This window comes from Meriones unguiculatus, chromosome 2, assembly GCF_030254825.1.
Source record: "Meriones unguiculatus strain TT.TT164.6M chromosome 2, Bangor_MerUng_6.1, whole genome shotgun sequence".
Classification (NCBI taxonomy): Eukaryota; Metazoa; Chordata; class Mammalia; order Rodentia; family Muridae; genus Meriones; species Meriones unguiculatus.
Window position 1 is genome coordinate 145,348,846 of NC_083350.1, and position 15,756 is coordinate 145,364,601.

At 38.6% G+C, this 15,756-nt stretch overlaps 1 protein-coding gene across 3 annotated transcripts in view; it reads left to right on the forward strand.

The window, feature by feature from the left end:
- The window catches only part of Afg2a (AFG2 AAA ATPase homolog A), a 163,416-nt gene that overhangs the window by 4,090 nt on the left and 143,570 nt on the right, over positions 1 to 15,756 (forward strand). For 2 of the 3 annotated variants that reach the window (XM_060378252.1, XM_021632304.2), the window contains exons 2-8: positions 309 to 433; positions 2,098 to 2,255; positions 8,480 to 8,538; positions 9,836 to 10,480; positions 11,383 to 11,512; positions 11,850 to 11,906; positions 14,629 to 14,752. In XM_060378252.1, the coding sequence (XP_060234235.1) occupies positions 309 to 433; positions 2,098 to 2,255; positions 8,480 to 8,538; positions 9,836 to 10,480; positions 11,383 to 11,512; positions 11,850 to 11,906; positions 14,629 to 14,752 (1,298 nt within the window). The remainder of the gene's footprint in view (positions 1 to 308; positions 434 to 2,097; positions 2,256 to 8,479; positions 8,539 to 9,835; positions 10,481 to 11,382; positions 11,513 to 11,849; positions 11,907 to 14,628; positions 14,753 to 15,756) is intronic. The other variant, XM_060378251.1, reaches the window with a different exon arrangement.

Here is a 15,756-nt window from a genome sequence, read left to right on the forward strand (position 1 = left end):
TTCTGTCTCCCAAGTGTTGGTGTTAAAGGTATGTGACACCACTGCCTGGCTGCAAGTATACTCTTAATGAACTGAGAGATTTTTTTTTTTTAAATTTTAAACTTTGTACATTTATATTTTCATATTGCCAGCAAACATTTGGAGAGGTTTAGCTTTACCTTAGTTTTTTTCTTTTTAAAGAACGTTTCTTCAGGACCTGATAAGTTCATTGATACAGTTAAATGACTATAGGATTTTCATTTACTCTTTAAAAATGCCTTAATTTCAGTTATAAAATAGTATAAAATTAATTCTCTCTTCTTTTATAGTAGATGGCAAAGTTCCTAAGACATTCCAAAATTCCCTTGTTCATCTTGGACTTAACACTATGAAGTCTGCAAACATATGTATAGGTCGACCAGTGCTCCTTACCAGTTTGGATGGAAAGCAGGAGGTAAAAGTCCTTAGTCTTTTTCTTTTAACTTTCAGTACAAGCAAGAGTCAGTTGAACAGAATTTTTTAATTGTATTTCTGTAGGGAGCTGGTTCTTTCCTAATGTCTGTTTCAAGGGTCAAGCTCAAGTCGTCAGGTTTGGTGGCAAGTGCTGTTACCTGTTGAACCATCTTGCTGACTCAAAAAAAAATGTATTTTTAAAGAAAGTCATCTGGCTGCTCAAGCAATGGCTCAGCAGTTAAGGAAGTGTACTGCTCTTCCACATATCTGAGCTCCATTCCCAGCACCTACACCTGGCAGCTCACAATTGCCTGTAACTCCAACTCCAGGGGGAACCTGATGCCTCTGGCTTCTCTGGACACCAGCACAAGCACATAAGCACACATAAGCACATATATATAACTGAAATAATAAATGTTCAGAAAAACAAGTTGTGTACCTAATAGACACATATTGTAGAGAAAGGGTCTTTGTTTTCCCAAAGAGATAGTGGTACATGTCACTTTAAGCTCTGTTTTTTTCTAGTCTATTAAATACATTTCTCTGCAGGTAAGAAGAGCACCTGTCCTTCATACAAATATTTGTTTATTCTCCTTGGGTTTCGCTGTCTTTCTTCTTGATGTCATGTGGAATCTGGGGACTCCCAAGACTAGAGTTTCCCCTAGATTTTTAGCAGCTTGGCTTTTTTCCTTTGTTGCCAGCTCCTGCCTCTGCCCTAGCTTTTTTTTTTTTTTTTTTCTTCGCTTATTTTATCTGTGGAAGATCTTCGTGTGTATTTTTTTTATGCTTATGTGTGCACATTTCTTCATATAAATGAGGCCTCAGATATTTCTTAGGCCACACTCTCTTTGAGTTTTGAGCTGGGGTTTTTTGCTTGGCCTGGAACTTGTAAATAAGTTGCAGATGCGCCTCTCACAGGGCCAAGCCTCAGCTTTTCTCCATGACCCCTTCATTCCTTCAAAACCAGTACCAGGGTGACTTTTACACATTACCAAGTCCAGCTGCTAGCGTGAGGTACCACCTTGGCTGCCTTTTGAACACAGTTTCTCTGTGTGCTCAAGGAAATACTTCTCAGAAGATTTCACCTCGCTGATGCTGCTTTCTTAACTGGCCTTTTGTGGGTAGTGCTATCCCGGGGCTGGTAGTCCTAGGTTCTATAAGAAAGCAGGCTGAGCAATCCATGTGAGGCAAGCCAGTAAGCAGCACCCCTCCATAGTCTCTGCATCAGCTCCTGCTTCCAGGTTCCTGCTGTGATTGAGTTCCTGTCCTAACTTCCTTTGGTGATGAACAGCAATGTGGAAGTGTTAGCTGAATAAACCCTTTCCTTCCCAACTTGCTTTTTGGTTTTGTTGTTTCATCATAGTAATAGAAACCCTAACTAAGACACCATCTGTTAATGTCTTTGTCTTTAAAAACAAACAAACTGCTTTCCCTCATCTCATTTTGAACTTCTTTCTGTTCTTCACAGAAGATATAATAATTCATTAAAAATAATTTGTGAGCTTATATAGGATTAATTTTATGTTTTTGAACTGCAGTTTAGTTTGTATCAGCTGTTGTTTGGGAATGATGTATTACATATTAGATGTGCTTGCCATCTGATACATTCATTGATGGTATCCTATATACTGGTTTCTAATAGTGTTACTTTCTTTCTCTGAGTAGGTTTATACAGCCTGGCCAGTTGCAGGATTTCCTGGAGGCAAGGTTGGCCTGAGTGAAATGGCACAGAAGAATGTGGGTGTGAGAGCTGGTGAGAGCATCCAGGTTCAGCCTCTCTTGGGTGCTGTGCTTCAAGCTCAGGAAATGGACTTGGCACTGAGGTTTGGCTCTTTTCTTTGGTGACTGTCTTGCTGAAAGCTGCCCAGTAGACATGTATTCAGAGAGGTCTGGAGAGATGGCTTAGTGGTTGAGAGTCCATGTTCTTACAGAGTCCAGGTTTGGTTCCCAGCGCCCACATGGTGGATCACAATCATCCATAACTCTAGTTCCATTGAATCTAGTGGACCTTGGTAGACACTACGCACAGGTGTGGTTCACAGACATACATGCTAGCAAAACACTCACACACATAAAATAAAATAAATAGATCTTTATAAAAACAAGAAAGAAATACAATGAGAGGTATAAATGTGTTCAATTTATTTTGGTTTTTCCTCCCTCCCTCCCTCCCTCCCTCCCTCCCTCCCTCCCTCCCTCCCTCCCTCCCTCCCTCCCTCCCTCCCTCTAGGCTGGCCTTGAAACTCATAGAGATCCACCTGTCTCTGCCTCTCAATTACTGAAATTAAAGGGCTGTGCCACCACCATGCATCAATTTTGGGTTTTCTAAACAGATAAACTGGATTCTTACAGATTTTCTTTAACATACTCTATGAAAAATTTTAGTATATAATTTAAAAAAGTTACTGAAAAAGTATTTTTCTCCATCAAATCTTTAAATTTTCATGTGTCTGTTGTACTTATACCACATTTGCTTTATTTAGACAAGGTCTTACTATGTAGCTCAGACTGGCCTTGAACTTATGACCCATCTGCTACTACCTATAGGTACCGGAAATTTTCTGCTTATTGTTGGGATGGAAACCAGGGCTTTACACATACTATTATTCCCATTTTTAGCCAAATTTTGAGTACTTGATAGTCATGTATGTTAAATGAGTAGAGGTATACTATGTAAGATAGCATAAGCTTAAATGGGTGAATATAATTGATGGATAAAAGACTTGGTAGTTAAGTAGCCCTGACTCTTTTTTTGGTCTGTTGAGACAGTGTTTCTCTGTGAAGCCATATCTGTCTGGACTCATTCTGCAGACCAGGCTGGCCTTGAACTCTCAGAAATCTGCCTGCCTCTACTCTCAGAGTGCTGGGATTACAATCAGGTACTGCTGCACCTGGCTTTTAGCCCTAACATTTTAAGTGGAAGAGATTATAGCTGATGAATACTTAGTGTGTTTCATCTTAACTTGCAGTTAAATCAGGGTACTTACCGTTAACATAAGAGTAGCAGCATGTTGTGACCAGATAAATGCGTTTTTCCTCTTTGCCACTGAAGCATATTTATTCCAATATGAGCATGTCAAGTACATGTTATAATTAACAATGTATAAAAATTAATTTCTTAATGAGAAAGAACCCCTAGAAATTTTTCAGCAAGATAAAGAACTAAGTCTACATTGAGTTACAGTCTGATGTTAAAGGCTTAAAAAAATGTTGAAATGAGAATGAGTGGCTTACAGAGAAAAATAGTATGGATGTCTTCAGACTCAATATTCATGTTTCTTATAAGCCAGAGAACCTTCAGTTGAAAAACTAGTACAGATCATTTTTCCTTTTTGGTGTCAGCATTTTGTAAAATGTCTTAACAGTTTGATAACTTATAAAGAATTTTCTTTTTGATTAATTCTTTTGAGAATTGAACACAGTGTGTCTCAGCCATATTCTTTCCATGAACCCTTCTCAGACCCAACTGTAATTCCCTGCTCACTTAACATTATGTTATGTTTTTCTAAAGCTGTTGAGACTAGTTTGCTGCCCACATGTTCTTGGATGACTACCAGGATCTGTACTCTTAAAGAAAACGGAATCTTCTCGGCACCTAACAATTGCTCTCTAGTTAGTGCCAGTTCTGGGGTCGGTCTGTGTGCCCACTCCTCCCCCACCTCTTCTGGGGTTTGTCTGGCTTGGTTTTGTGCGTGCTGTCACAGTGGCTGTTAGTTCATATGTGCAACTCCTGCTATGTCCAGAAGACACTGCTTCCTTGTACACAGTGTCTCTACACTCTTTCTAACACTGACTTCCACGGTGATCTCTAGTCTTGGAGGGAGAGGATTTGGTATATGTGCCCCATTTATGGCTGAATATTCTTCAGTCTTGTAGTTTATTTGTTAATCAACTACAAATAGAAATGCTTTAAATTTTATTTTTATTATTTTTAATATGTTGCTTGGGTATATATATCTACTTCTTATGTTGCTGTGCCTGGTGCTTGCAAAGGCCAGAAGGAAGAGTAGAATTCCCTCAAACTGGAATGCAGGTGGTTGGGAGATAACTGAACCCAAACCTCTATCAGAGTAGCAAACACTTTTAGCATTGGGCCATCTCTCCATTTGTGGTTTTAAAGCCGTTTTACTTTGTGGCCTAGGCTGGCTTACTCCTGCCTCATCCTTTTGAGTACTTTGTGTATGTGCTACTGCAGGCAGCTCAAGAAATAATTGTTACTTAGGATAGCTGAAGCAAATAACTTGATTGCATGTTTAACTCACATTCATCCTAGTAAAAACAAAAAGCTGTTTACATAGCTCTGCCTGAAGGGTGAATAAAGTGTCTCACCCATCATTTTGGGCATATCTAATAAAATTTTGAGTTAGACTGATAGCAGATGAAAGTCTGACCCAAATTTACTTTATAAAAGTACTTTTTGATAATTTAATATCAGCTTGGTAGTAATTTAGGGAATATATATGTAGGAGTCCAAAAACTTTTTCTAATCATCATCTTGATTTAAAATTGTTTTCTTTTTTATATATTCTGAGCTTGAGTTTTGGCATCCTTCTCCCTTTGAAGATGGGAAACTGTTTTCTGAACATAAAGTAACCATTTAATAAACATTGAAAAGCAGAGAGGAAAAGTAAAGAATATAATTATGAGAATCAGTTTTATATATTATATGCTTATACATGTGTGCTGGTTTGATTGAGAATAGTCTGCATAGTCTCATGTATTTGAATGCTTGGTTCCCAATTGGTGGAACTGTTTGGGGAGGATGAGGAGGTGTGGCCTTGTTAGAGGAAGTATGTCTTTGAGGTTTCAAGAGCTACACCATTCCCAGTTAAATCTCTCTGCCGTGTGCTTATGGGTCATATGTTAGTTCTCAGCCACTTTTCTGGCACCATGGCAGCCATTACCTGCTGCCATGTCCCCAACCATGATGCTCATGGTTCTAATCCTCTGGAATCCTCAAAGTAAATCCTTTCTAAGTTGCCTTGGTCATGGTGCTTTTTCACCACAGTAGAAAGATAGCTATGATCATATCATATACACATTTGTAAGTGAGTGAATATGCCTTTATCCTTTTGATTTTTATTTTCCTTTATACCTTTCAAGGTATCTATTCCCACCCCCAACTCTGCCTCCCCTCCCCCATTCAGGATCTCACTAGATAGCCCAGGGTAGCCTCCATCTCATAATCTTCCTGTTTTATTCTCTTAAGTGATAGGCTCATAGGTGTTTGACTGGCTTATTTATCCCCTTTGTAGCAAACGAAATGGTCTCAGTGTAGGAAAGTTGTATATTTCATGAAGTGCTTAGTGGTACTGTTCTGTCAAAGCAGATTATTATCAGAATGTGTTGGAACAGGGATACATGAAGTAGGAATAATTGTTGGCTGGAATTAGCATTAGTTATTATCTAAGAACTAGTCTCATCTTTTTTTTGGCTGTTCTGAACTCTGTTGTAGACCAGGATGGCCTTGAACTCAGAGATCCACCTGCCTCTGCTTCCCTGAGTTCTGGGATTAAAGGCATGCACTACCACACCCAGCTGAATTAGTCTCATCTTAATGGGGCTGAGCAGTGTTGAGTGATAATGGAAGATTGTATATTTAACATAAAATAAGTAGGGCAGCAGAATGTAAACATGGAAATTCCAGTTAGAAAAATCAATAATTTAAATCTGGATAGCTGGGGGATTTTGTTGTGTCAGAGCTTCTTCTAAAGTGGAAGTGATTTTATCCATACTCATTCTTCGTTTTTGTAACTATATCTTACCCAGTTATAATGAGTAAGTAAGGGCTGGAGAGACTGCTTGAGCATTAAGAGTATTTGCTGCTCAGGCAAGAAGACTCAGCTTCTATTCTCAGCACCCACATGGTGGCTCACAGTCACCTATTTTTAATTTCTACGGTGTTCAGTGCCTTCTACCTTCATGGGCATTAGGCATTCAGATTGCACTTCATGTATGCAGGCACAGTGCACATACACATATATTAAAACACATTTTAAAAGTATTTGGTGTTTTAGAAATAGAACTCATTTAGGTTAAATTAAGTATTGTTTATTTGTGGTAGTGATGGTCTTTTACTTTGATAGAGAAGACAGAATATTGTTCTTGGTGAGGGATTTGCATAGCTATGCATATCTTACATAGACTGATTTTGAATACTTGAAGATACTAGTCTGGGAAGATTTTGCTTGTGCTGCATCAGAGAATACGAGCATCAAACATGTTAAGGAATTTGCATGAAACTGTCTCCTTGTGGAGTTGGGTTCAAACTTCGTCCATCTGGTTCCAGAGCTAGAGTTTGCACTGTACCACATCTGTTTTGCAATATCTCTGGGTCAGAGCTGAAACAAAAGGCATAGTATCACCTTAGTCTATCTCCATTGACAATATAGTTATTTGATATAATATATCCATAACAACAACAATTATTCTGTCATCCTGGATGTATTTTTTAGTGAGGTGAATTTGTAACACAGCAGTCACAGATAAGAGTTTCAACCATATTGAAACAGTTTATATTTTGACTAAATGAGCTTGCTAATAAATCTCTTGCACAAAGCTACCTCCATTCCTTGGTTCACTGACAGAGATGGACAAATTTTGGTTTCTTTTGTTTACATAGTCCTTCTGACATGGAAGAGGGAAAAAATGTCCATGTATTGATGACTTTAATAATTTAAAATATTTTCTTTTGTGGGTGATGTGTGCATGTATATACAAATGTATGTAGGGGTAAGATAAAGGTATGGATGCCAGAGGTTGACCTCAGGATGTCTTTCTCAAACACCTCATCTTTTTTTGTCTTGTCTGTCTGCATTCATCTATTTATTCATTTGTTTTTTTCTCAGTGAATCTGAAGTGTGTCATTTTGGCTAGGCTTGTTGGCTCGCAAGTTCCCAGCTTTCACCTTTTATATCCTCCTTCACAGTATTGGGGTTACAGGCCCAACCGGTGTTTATGTGGGTACTAGAGGTCCAAAGTAGGGTCCTCATGCTTGGCCAATGAACACCCTCTGAACCATCTGTCTGGCTCTTGGAAACTATTTAAAAGCAAGCTTTTAAAAATAAGTGCTGTGATGTAGATGTTCCCACTTCCTGGACTTCCTTACTCTCCTGGAGGAGACACTTATTCCTAGATCTCGAACAGGTCCACCAACTGGGGAACCAAGCATTCAGATATATGAGCCCTGTTTTCTCTTAGGCATCTCTCAGGATCAATTTCCATTGCAGTCAGTACACTCTTCTTTTTCTACTTGTACCTCTTTAGGTAATGTGCTGCACAGGATTTTATTTCTCTGAAGAGCTAATGGGTAAATACATAAAGGGAATGAAATTACCTATGAATAAAAGCATTTTTCTGCTAGGCAAGTTCAGAAAGGGGGTGATTAGGCAGGTGGTTTTTAGATGTGTTTGACTGACATCACACAGAAATATCCTTCTGATTGTAGCTTATCATGTACAGTACTGTGTGTTTATATGTGTACTTCGATATCATACGTGTGTTTATTTACATGTACATAAATATATTTGTATGAGAAAACGTTTTATGAAGTATTTACCATTGTAATGTGGTATATGATAACATACAGCATTAGTTTTTATGGTTTCGTGGTCTTCTAATGGATAGCATCCTGTGTTTTGAAGATCTCTGACTCCAGCTTTTGTAGTATCAAACTGAAGATATTTTCCTGCAAGTAGTACATATCTGAAAAATGTAAGTCATTGCCAAAATCATTCAGGTTTTAAACAAGTTATTATTCTGGTCTTTAATATAGTTCTGCATGTCACTTTTTTGTGGTTTAGTTTTGTTTTTTTTTTTTTTTTTTAAAGACTTATATACTATGTATATAGTGTTCTGCTTACATGCCTGAAGAGGGCACCAGAACTCATTATGGATAGTTGTGAGCCACCATGTGATTGCTGGGAATTGAACTCAGTACCTTTGGAAGAGCAGCCAGTGCTCTTAACCTCTGAGCCATCTCACTAGCCCTTGTGGTTTAGTTTTTAGTGTGCCTAATGCTGATTTGTTTTTCTTTTTCTCTCTGTAGTGACAAAGATAAGGAAATTAATGAAGAAGAACTAACTGGTTGTATTCTGCGAAAATTGGGTGAGACTATTAATTTAAATTATTTCTTCTGTTTTAAACAGCAAAGGAACAGCAAAAAACGCTTGTATTTATTTTTAATAGTTAAGAAAATATTTTCAGGTAATATCCATCTGAAGACAAAGCTGGTGGTAGACCTGAAGCTGTGTGTGTGTGTGGTACTGTGTCCTGACTTGGGTCCTGACACCCTCACTAGGGGTGAACACAGACATATACAGAAAAACTGAGGTCAGGTGTAAGTATGCTCATTCTGATGAAGTGGCACTTAACTACTGCCAGCAGTCAGGAACCTCAGCATGCTTATTAGGTACAGTGATGAGGGAGGGGCTAAATTATCTGAGTAGACGTATCTATAGGTAGATACAGGCTGTCAACACCTGGGAGGAAGAGGAAGCTGCAGTTGCTGGCTTTGTACACATGCCGCTCAGACCTTCAGGAAAGCTTTGCTGTCCTTGTGAGCCCGCTGCATATGGAGGACTAATTTACAGTGGGTTTGAGGCTTTGGAGTCCTTACCGTAGCTGTGCTCTTGTCAGCAGTATACATTGACTCGAGGCTTCAGGCGCTCAGGATTGTCCCTTTCTGTATACTAGTGCATGCTTGAGTGTTGATACGTGTTTGTGCCTGCGTGCACATGGAGGCCAAAGGCTGGCATTGGGTGCTTCCGTCTTAACCTTCTTTATTTATTTAGAAAGATTCTTTGAACCTGAAGTTCATGGGTTTCACTAGACTAGTTAATTAGCATCCTCCTGCCTCTGCTTCCCTAGGACATGGAGTAGAGGGGTGTGTCAGTTTGCCTTGGTTTTTATGTGGGTGGTAGGGATCTGTTCAGGTCCTTTAGTGTGCTGAGCAAGTATTATACTATCTGAGCCATCTCCACAGCCTTAGAACTGATATATATTTTTTAAGATTGATTTTAGTTTGATGTGTGTGAAAGTTTGTACACGTGTATGCTTGTATACCACATAAGTGCTTGAACTGAGACTTTTTAAACTTTGTGCTTGCACTTTTTTCCAGTGAGGACCATCACAGTGCTGGCTTCAGTGTGCCAGTTATATTTAGCTTTTTTGGTAAATTCAGACTTTTGTTGCGATGATTCATAGACGTTTAGATTTACTGACATGGATTTAAAAGAATGATTTTTTATACAGCTGATACTGTGCCAGGGGAATATGTGCCCTCTGTTTTTTGTGACAGTTACTTTATTAGTATTCAGGTTTTGTTAATAGCAAATAAGTTGCTATAAAACTGATGAATGGGAGAAATTGTGTTAATGTATATTTAATCAATTTGTTTTTTTAGATGGAAAGATTGTTTTACCAGGCAACTTTCTATACTGTACATTCTATGGACGACTCTGCAAGTTACAAGTGTTGCAAGTCAAAGGGACAGATGGCACAACATTGGGAAAGCCTCAGAGTTCCTCTGGCACTGATATCCAGGGAGCGACCTCCGAACATGCCAGCATGGAAAGCAGTGACGTGGATATATCCTTCCAGCTAAGCCAGTTGGATCTGAAAGAGCCTCAGAGCCCAGCATCACAGAGTACTCCCTGTAAACCTGTTAATGACAGAATTATGAATAAAGCTGGTGAAGTTTTGTTGGATGTTTCACAGAGTCCTGGGGATGGCAGTGGACTTGGGCTAGAGGAAACCTCGGGTCTTAAGTATAGTTTTGATTCATCCAGAGATGGAAATACACAACCTACTAATGAAGAGAAACTGCTAAAATCTACCAGTGCAGGGACAAAGAACAATACTGATACTTTTTATTTTATTTCTTCGACAACAAGAATCAATCTTAGAAAAGTTTGTACAAATTCAAAAGAACAAGACAGCCAGTTCAAAGTAACTTATGACATGATTGGAGGCTTGAACAGTCAGCTGAAAGCAATAAGAGAAATAATTGAACTGCCTCTCAAGAAGCCTGAACTTTTCAAGAGTTATGGTATGTCACCTTTAGTTCACTGTGTTTATGTTACATTCAAACTCAAAAGCAGTTGGTTAGTTCCTCTTTCTAATAATCCTGTCCTTACTTCCTGAGTCATGTGTTCTAGTTGCTTTGGGAGAAGATGGTGAAGCAATTTACCCTCTGCCTTACCCTCTGGTCTTTTAACTTGTAATATGTGTGAGTGGCAGATGTGTCTCTTCTGATAGCATATTATCCACTGCTACTATACTGGATCTTCAGAAAGTATCTTGTTATGCTAGATAAGCTGTGATGTCTAAACCAAAGATAGTCATGGTTTCATTAAAACTTGTTAGGAAATGTAGTTCTGTGTGTATCTCCCTTGAACCAAGTGGTTAAGGAAGTAACTTGACTTCTAGGAAACTCAGAGTTGTTTATTCCTGTATGGTTGCTTTCCAGATTCTTTGCTTATATTTGTTATGTGTTATCCCCCCTCCCTTTTTTCCTTTCTCATCAGTTTTTATGTATGTAAAAGGAACCAACCCATGGGTTTATATATTTGCTAGCAATGTTTGTATTACTTAAGAATATAAGTTGGGAGAACGTATGTTGTGTTCTGATTTTTGAACTGTACTACCTGGGATGGGACAAGACTAGGGCTCTTTAAAAAAAAAAAAAATTAAATTAAATAACCAAACAAAAATGTACATTCTTCCCTTGGTTTGTGATCTATAAGAGAAAGAGAAAGTTATTGCTGGGGCTTAGGATTTGGGATAGATAGTATACCTTTCTGGGAAGCAGAGGAAAGGTATGATTCTTAGTTGTTGTATATGTAAACTGCCATTCCTAACTTATATTGGAAGTTGTATGGCAGTTTAACAAGAAAATTAATAATCATACAGAATGCACTGTTGTTTTGTTTTGTTTTGTTTTTCTTGTAGGAATTCCAGCACCTAGAGGGTTGTTACTCTATGGTCCCCCAGGTACCGGAAAGACAATGATTGCTAAGGCTGTTGCTAATGAAGTTGGAGCTTATGTTTCTGTAATTAATGGTCCTGAAATTATAAGCAAGTAGGTATATGACTTAATAAGTAAAGTGAACATTAATAAGCATATATATCTTAGATATGGCTTCTGTATGTTATATTCTGGCAAAAATATTTCACACATTAAATGATTTTGGAATATTTTAAATCTGCTTTTTTTTCTGAGGCGTGGTCTTAAATACGTAGCCTAGCCTGACCTACAATTATAACATGTCCTTCTAAATTTATAGTATGTACAAAATTTAAAAATAAGTTTTGAAAGTAATTTAAAGTATTTCAGAAGTGCTTGAAAATTCAGACTGTTATAGAAAAAGTTTTATAAATAGTAAGAAATGTTCATATTTTTTTTTTATTCATTACAGATTCTATGGTGAGACTGAAGCAAGGTTACGCCAGATATTTGCTGAAGCCACTCTACGGTATTGTTAGTAGTTCATGCTTTGAAAGCAGAAAGGCTCGTTTAAGTGAAATAGTACCATTTTATGCAAAGCTAAGGGATAGCACAAAGATCGTTATGGCCTTATATACTGATGGGAAATTTAAGAAAATGTTCTCTAATCTGTTTGGGCCTAATACTGTTGGTGGAAGTTTGATTAAAGAAGTTACTGAACGACAAAGTAGAAGAATTAGGCATTAGTAGGAAATTTGACCTGGCCATAGATTCGTCTCCTAAGAATAGACTCAGTGTGTCAGTTGTTGGGATTATTTATTGCACTTTTGGAGTCTTTTTCAGAAAGTCTTAAAAGTGTTTTGCCCATCATTTCCTCTAGCAGTTTCAGTCCAGTTTTATATTAAAGTTTTGCTTTGCATATGTTTGGTTTAGTGTGAGAAATACAGAGCTACGTTCATTCTGAATGTGGACATTTACTTTTTCTGGTATCATTTGTTGAAGGGCTTTTGTCCTTCCAGTGACTGTTTTAGAATCTTGTTAAAAATTAGGTGGCAGCCGCTATGTCCTCTGTTTTATTCCATTAGTTTGTGTGTCTGGTTTTGTGTCAGTAACATGCTGGTTTGTTTTTCAAGATTTACTTTTATGTGTATGGGCATTTTGCCTGCAGGTATGTCTGTGTATGCAGGTATGTATGCATGCAGTGCCTGTGGAGGCCAGAACCGGGTGTCAAATACCCCTAGAACAAGTATTACAGACTATTGTTGATCCCCTGTGAAGGTACTCTGAATCAAACCCAGTTCATTTGATTGATTCCCAGTACATGAATGGGGATGTAATACTTTGCCAAAGGGGTCTATTTTTATAGCCTAATAATTTCTATAGCTGTAATAAGATGCTCTAATAGAAAGCAGTTACGTAGGTCAAGGTTGTGTATTGCTTTCATAGCTCACTATTCTAGGTTGTAGTCCATTATGGGAACATCAGGCAGTCAGAACTTGAAGCAGCTGGTCACATCACATCCACATCCAAGAGCAGAGAGGAATGAGTGCCTACATACTCACTTGCTTATGTTCAGCTTGAGTTCTCCACTCCGTAGAGTTGAGAACATGCAGGGAATGGTGTCTTCCTATCCATTAACGTAAGACAGAGTCCCCCAGAGACATCCCATAGACCAACTCAATGTAGACAGTTTCTTAATGAAACTCTAGGATAATTCTAGGTTATGTCAAGTTGACATTTAAAGCTATCCATCATGGAGTCTTTTGTTCTTCTGCATAAATTCTGACTTTTTTTTCCTGGTATTTGTGAAGAATGTCACTGGAAATTGATAGGAAATGCATCAAATCTATAGGTTGCTTTTAGTAACTTTTGTAACCATTTTTGTAGTATTAACTGTCAGTCCATAGCATGGGAGGACTTTACATTCTGTTGCCTGCTTTATATTTTTTCAGTGACTTAAAGTTTTCATGTAGAGGTCTGTGCACCTGCTTGGTTAGATTTGTTCTTAGGTTGGTTTTTCCTTTGTTTAAGTTACTATGAATGGATGTGAGTGGGATTATTTGTCCTAATTTCTCTTTGGGAAAGTTTGGTATTATATACATTTTCATGTTGATTTTATGTTCTGTTACTTTGCTGTAACTGTTTACCAAGTCTAACAGTTTTCTAGGTTCTTATATATAGAATCGTGCCATTTTTGAGTTGAGATACTTGGAACTTCTTTCTTTTCTGTTTGCACCTCTTTTCTTTTCTCTTTTCCTTTTCCTTTTCTTTTGAACAATACTGAGGATTGATCCTAGAGCTTCATGGATACAAATAGGTAACCACCGAGTTATAGTCCAAGCTGTCCCTTTTATTTTTCTAATCTTACTGCTGTGCCTGTGAATGGGTATTGAGAAGGAGTGTTAAGGGTAAGTATACTTGTGTTGTTCCTGATTTTAGAGGCTTTCATTTTTCCCCCAGTTTGTATTATGCTGACCAAAGGCTCTAGGCTTTATTATGTACTATCAGTTTATCTCCTTTGGCTCAGGGCTAGAATATCACATGACAGTCTTCAGTTTGTGCATCTACCTTGGTAGTCTCCCTTTTTTTCTGTGCACTTCATTGACAGAGCAGAGCTTCTTGAGCTTGTCAGTGTTTGGCCTCAGGCTCTCCACAACTGCCTCTTAGGGCTTTGTCTCATTTTAGGTCACTTTCAAATAATAGGAACCTCTGCCCTTATTGTCATACATAAACTGGGATTCCCCTTTGCTGACCCATCTGCCAGAAGAATCGCTGTCTCGTTGAAAATTACAACTGTCTTTGAGGCTTGTGAGGGAGTGTAGGACTTTGGCCTGTGTCTTCACCAATCTTTTGAGAGTTGGGGTTGTGGTGGCTCTTCTGGTTTTCCTTTCTCTTCTTGGGGACTATAATAGGAGCTGTGTAGCTCCTGTCATTTTATCCATGCTTTTAAGTATCTGGCCAATACTTCTGTGAATCTTTTGAATTTTTTTTTTTTGTTTGGAATAGTCTTTATTTTTTTTTACTGACTCTTTGCCATCCCTAGGACACACAAAAGCTTTTTATGAAGGCAGATAGGCTAGAATGTGAGGTTGATAACTTTGCACTAGAATAACTTGTAAGAGTTTTTTGATTTAACACTTTAGTGTTTTTGTTTTTAATATTGATAAATAAAATTGAAATTAGTATGTTGTAGTTTAGTTAAAATTTTACACTAAAATTAAATGTTACCTATTTAATTTGATATGTTTTAGGCACCCTTCAATTATTTTTATTGATGAGCTGGATGCGCTTTGTCCTAAAAGAGAAGGAGCTCAGAATGAAGTGGAGAAGAGAGTTGTAGCTTCACTCTTAACATTGATGGATGGCATTGGCTCAGTAAGTACAACAGTAGTGTTTAGAGTATGGAATAACAACATCTTCCAAATGTAGCTGGGTCTATGAGTATCTTAGGATAAGGGAACATCATCAAGCATGTAGCTAGGGTAACACTCAGAAAGTAATCTGTTTCAGCAAACTGCTTAATAATGGAGAGGCCTGGCATGGTTTTCTATTATGTAAAGTAATTTACCAGGATGTGTGTGTGTGCGTGTTACACATGATAATAATTTAAAACCCTAGGCACATGTCAATAAAGAAGACTCCGTATTGAATTTCAGCACATTTTATTAAGAAATGTCATGAGTTTCCTTGGGTGTGGTGGCATATGCTTATAATGATTAGGGGGCTGAGGGAGAGGATTATTTCAAGCCAGATATATAGAGAGCGCGATGCCAGCCTGTGTGAGATATATAGAGAGCGCGATGCCAGCCTGTGTGAGATATATAGAGAGCGCGATGCCAGCCTGTGTGAGATATATAGAGAGCGCGATGCCAGCCTGTGTGAGATATATAGAGAGCGCGATGCCAGCCTGTGTGAGATATATAGAGAGCGCGATGCCAGCCTGTGTGAGATATATAGAGAGCGCGATGCCAGCCTGTGTGAGATATATAGAGAGCGCGATGCCAGCCTGTGTGAGATATATAGAGAGCGCGATGCCAGCCTGTGTGAGATATATAGAGAGCGCGATGCCGGCCTGTGTGAGATATATAGAGAGCGCGATGCCGGCCTGTGTGAGATATATAGAGAGCGCGATGCCGGCCTGTGTGAGATATATAGAGAGCGCGATGCCGGCCTGTGTGAGATATATAGAGAGCGCGATGCCGGCCTGTGTGAGATATATAGAGAGCGCGATGCCGGCCTGTGTGAGATATATAGAGAGCGCGATGCCGGCCTGTGTGAGATATATAGAGAGCGCGATGCCGGCCTGTGTGAGATATATAGAGAGCGCGATGCCAGCCTATGTGAGATATATAGAGAGCGCGATGCCGGCCTGTGTGAGA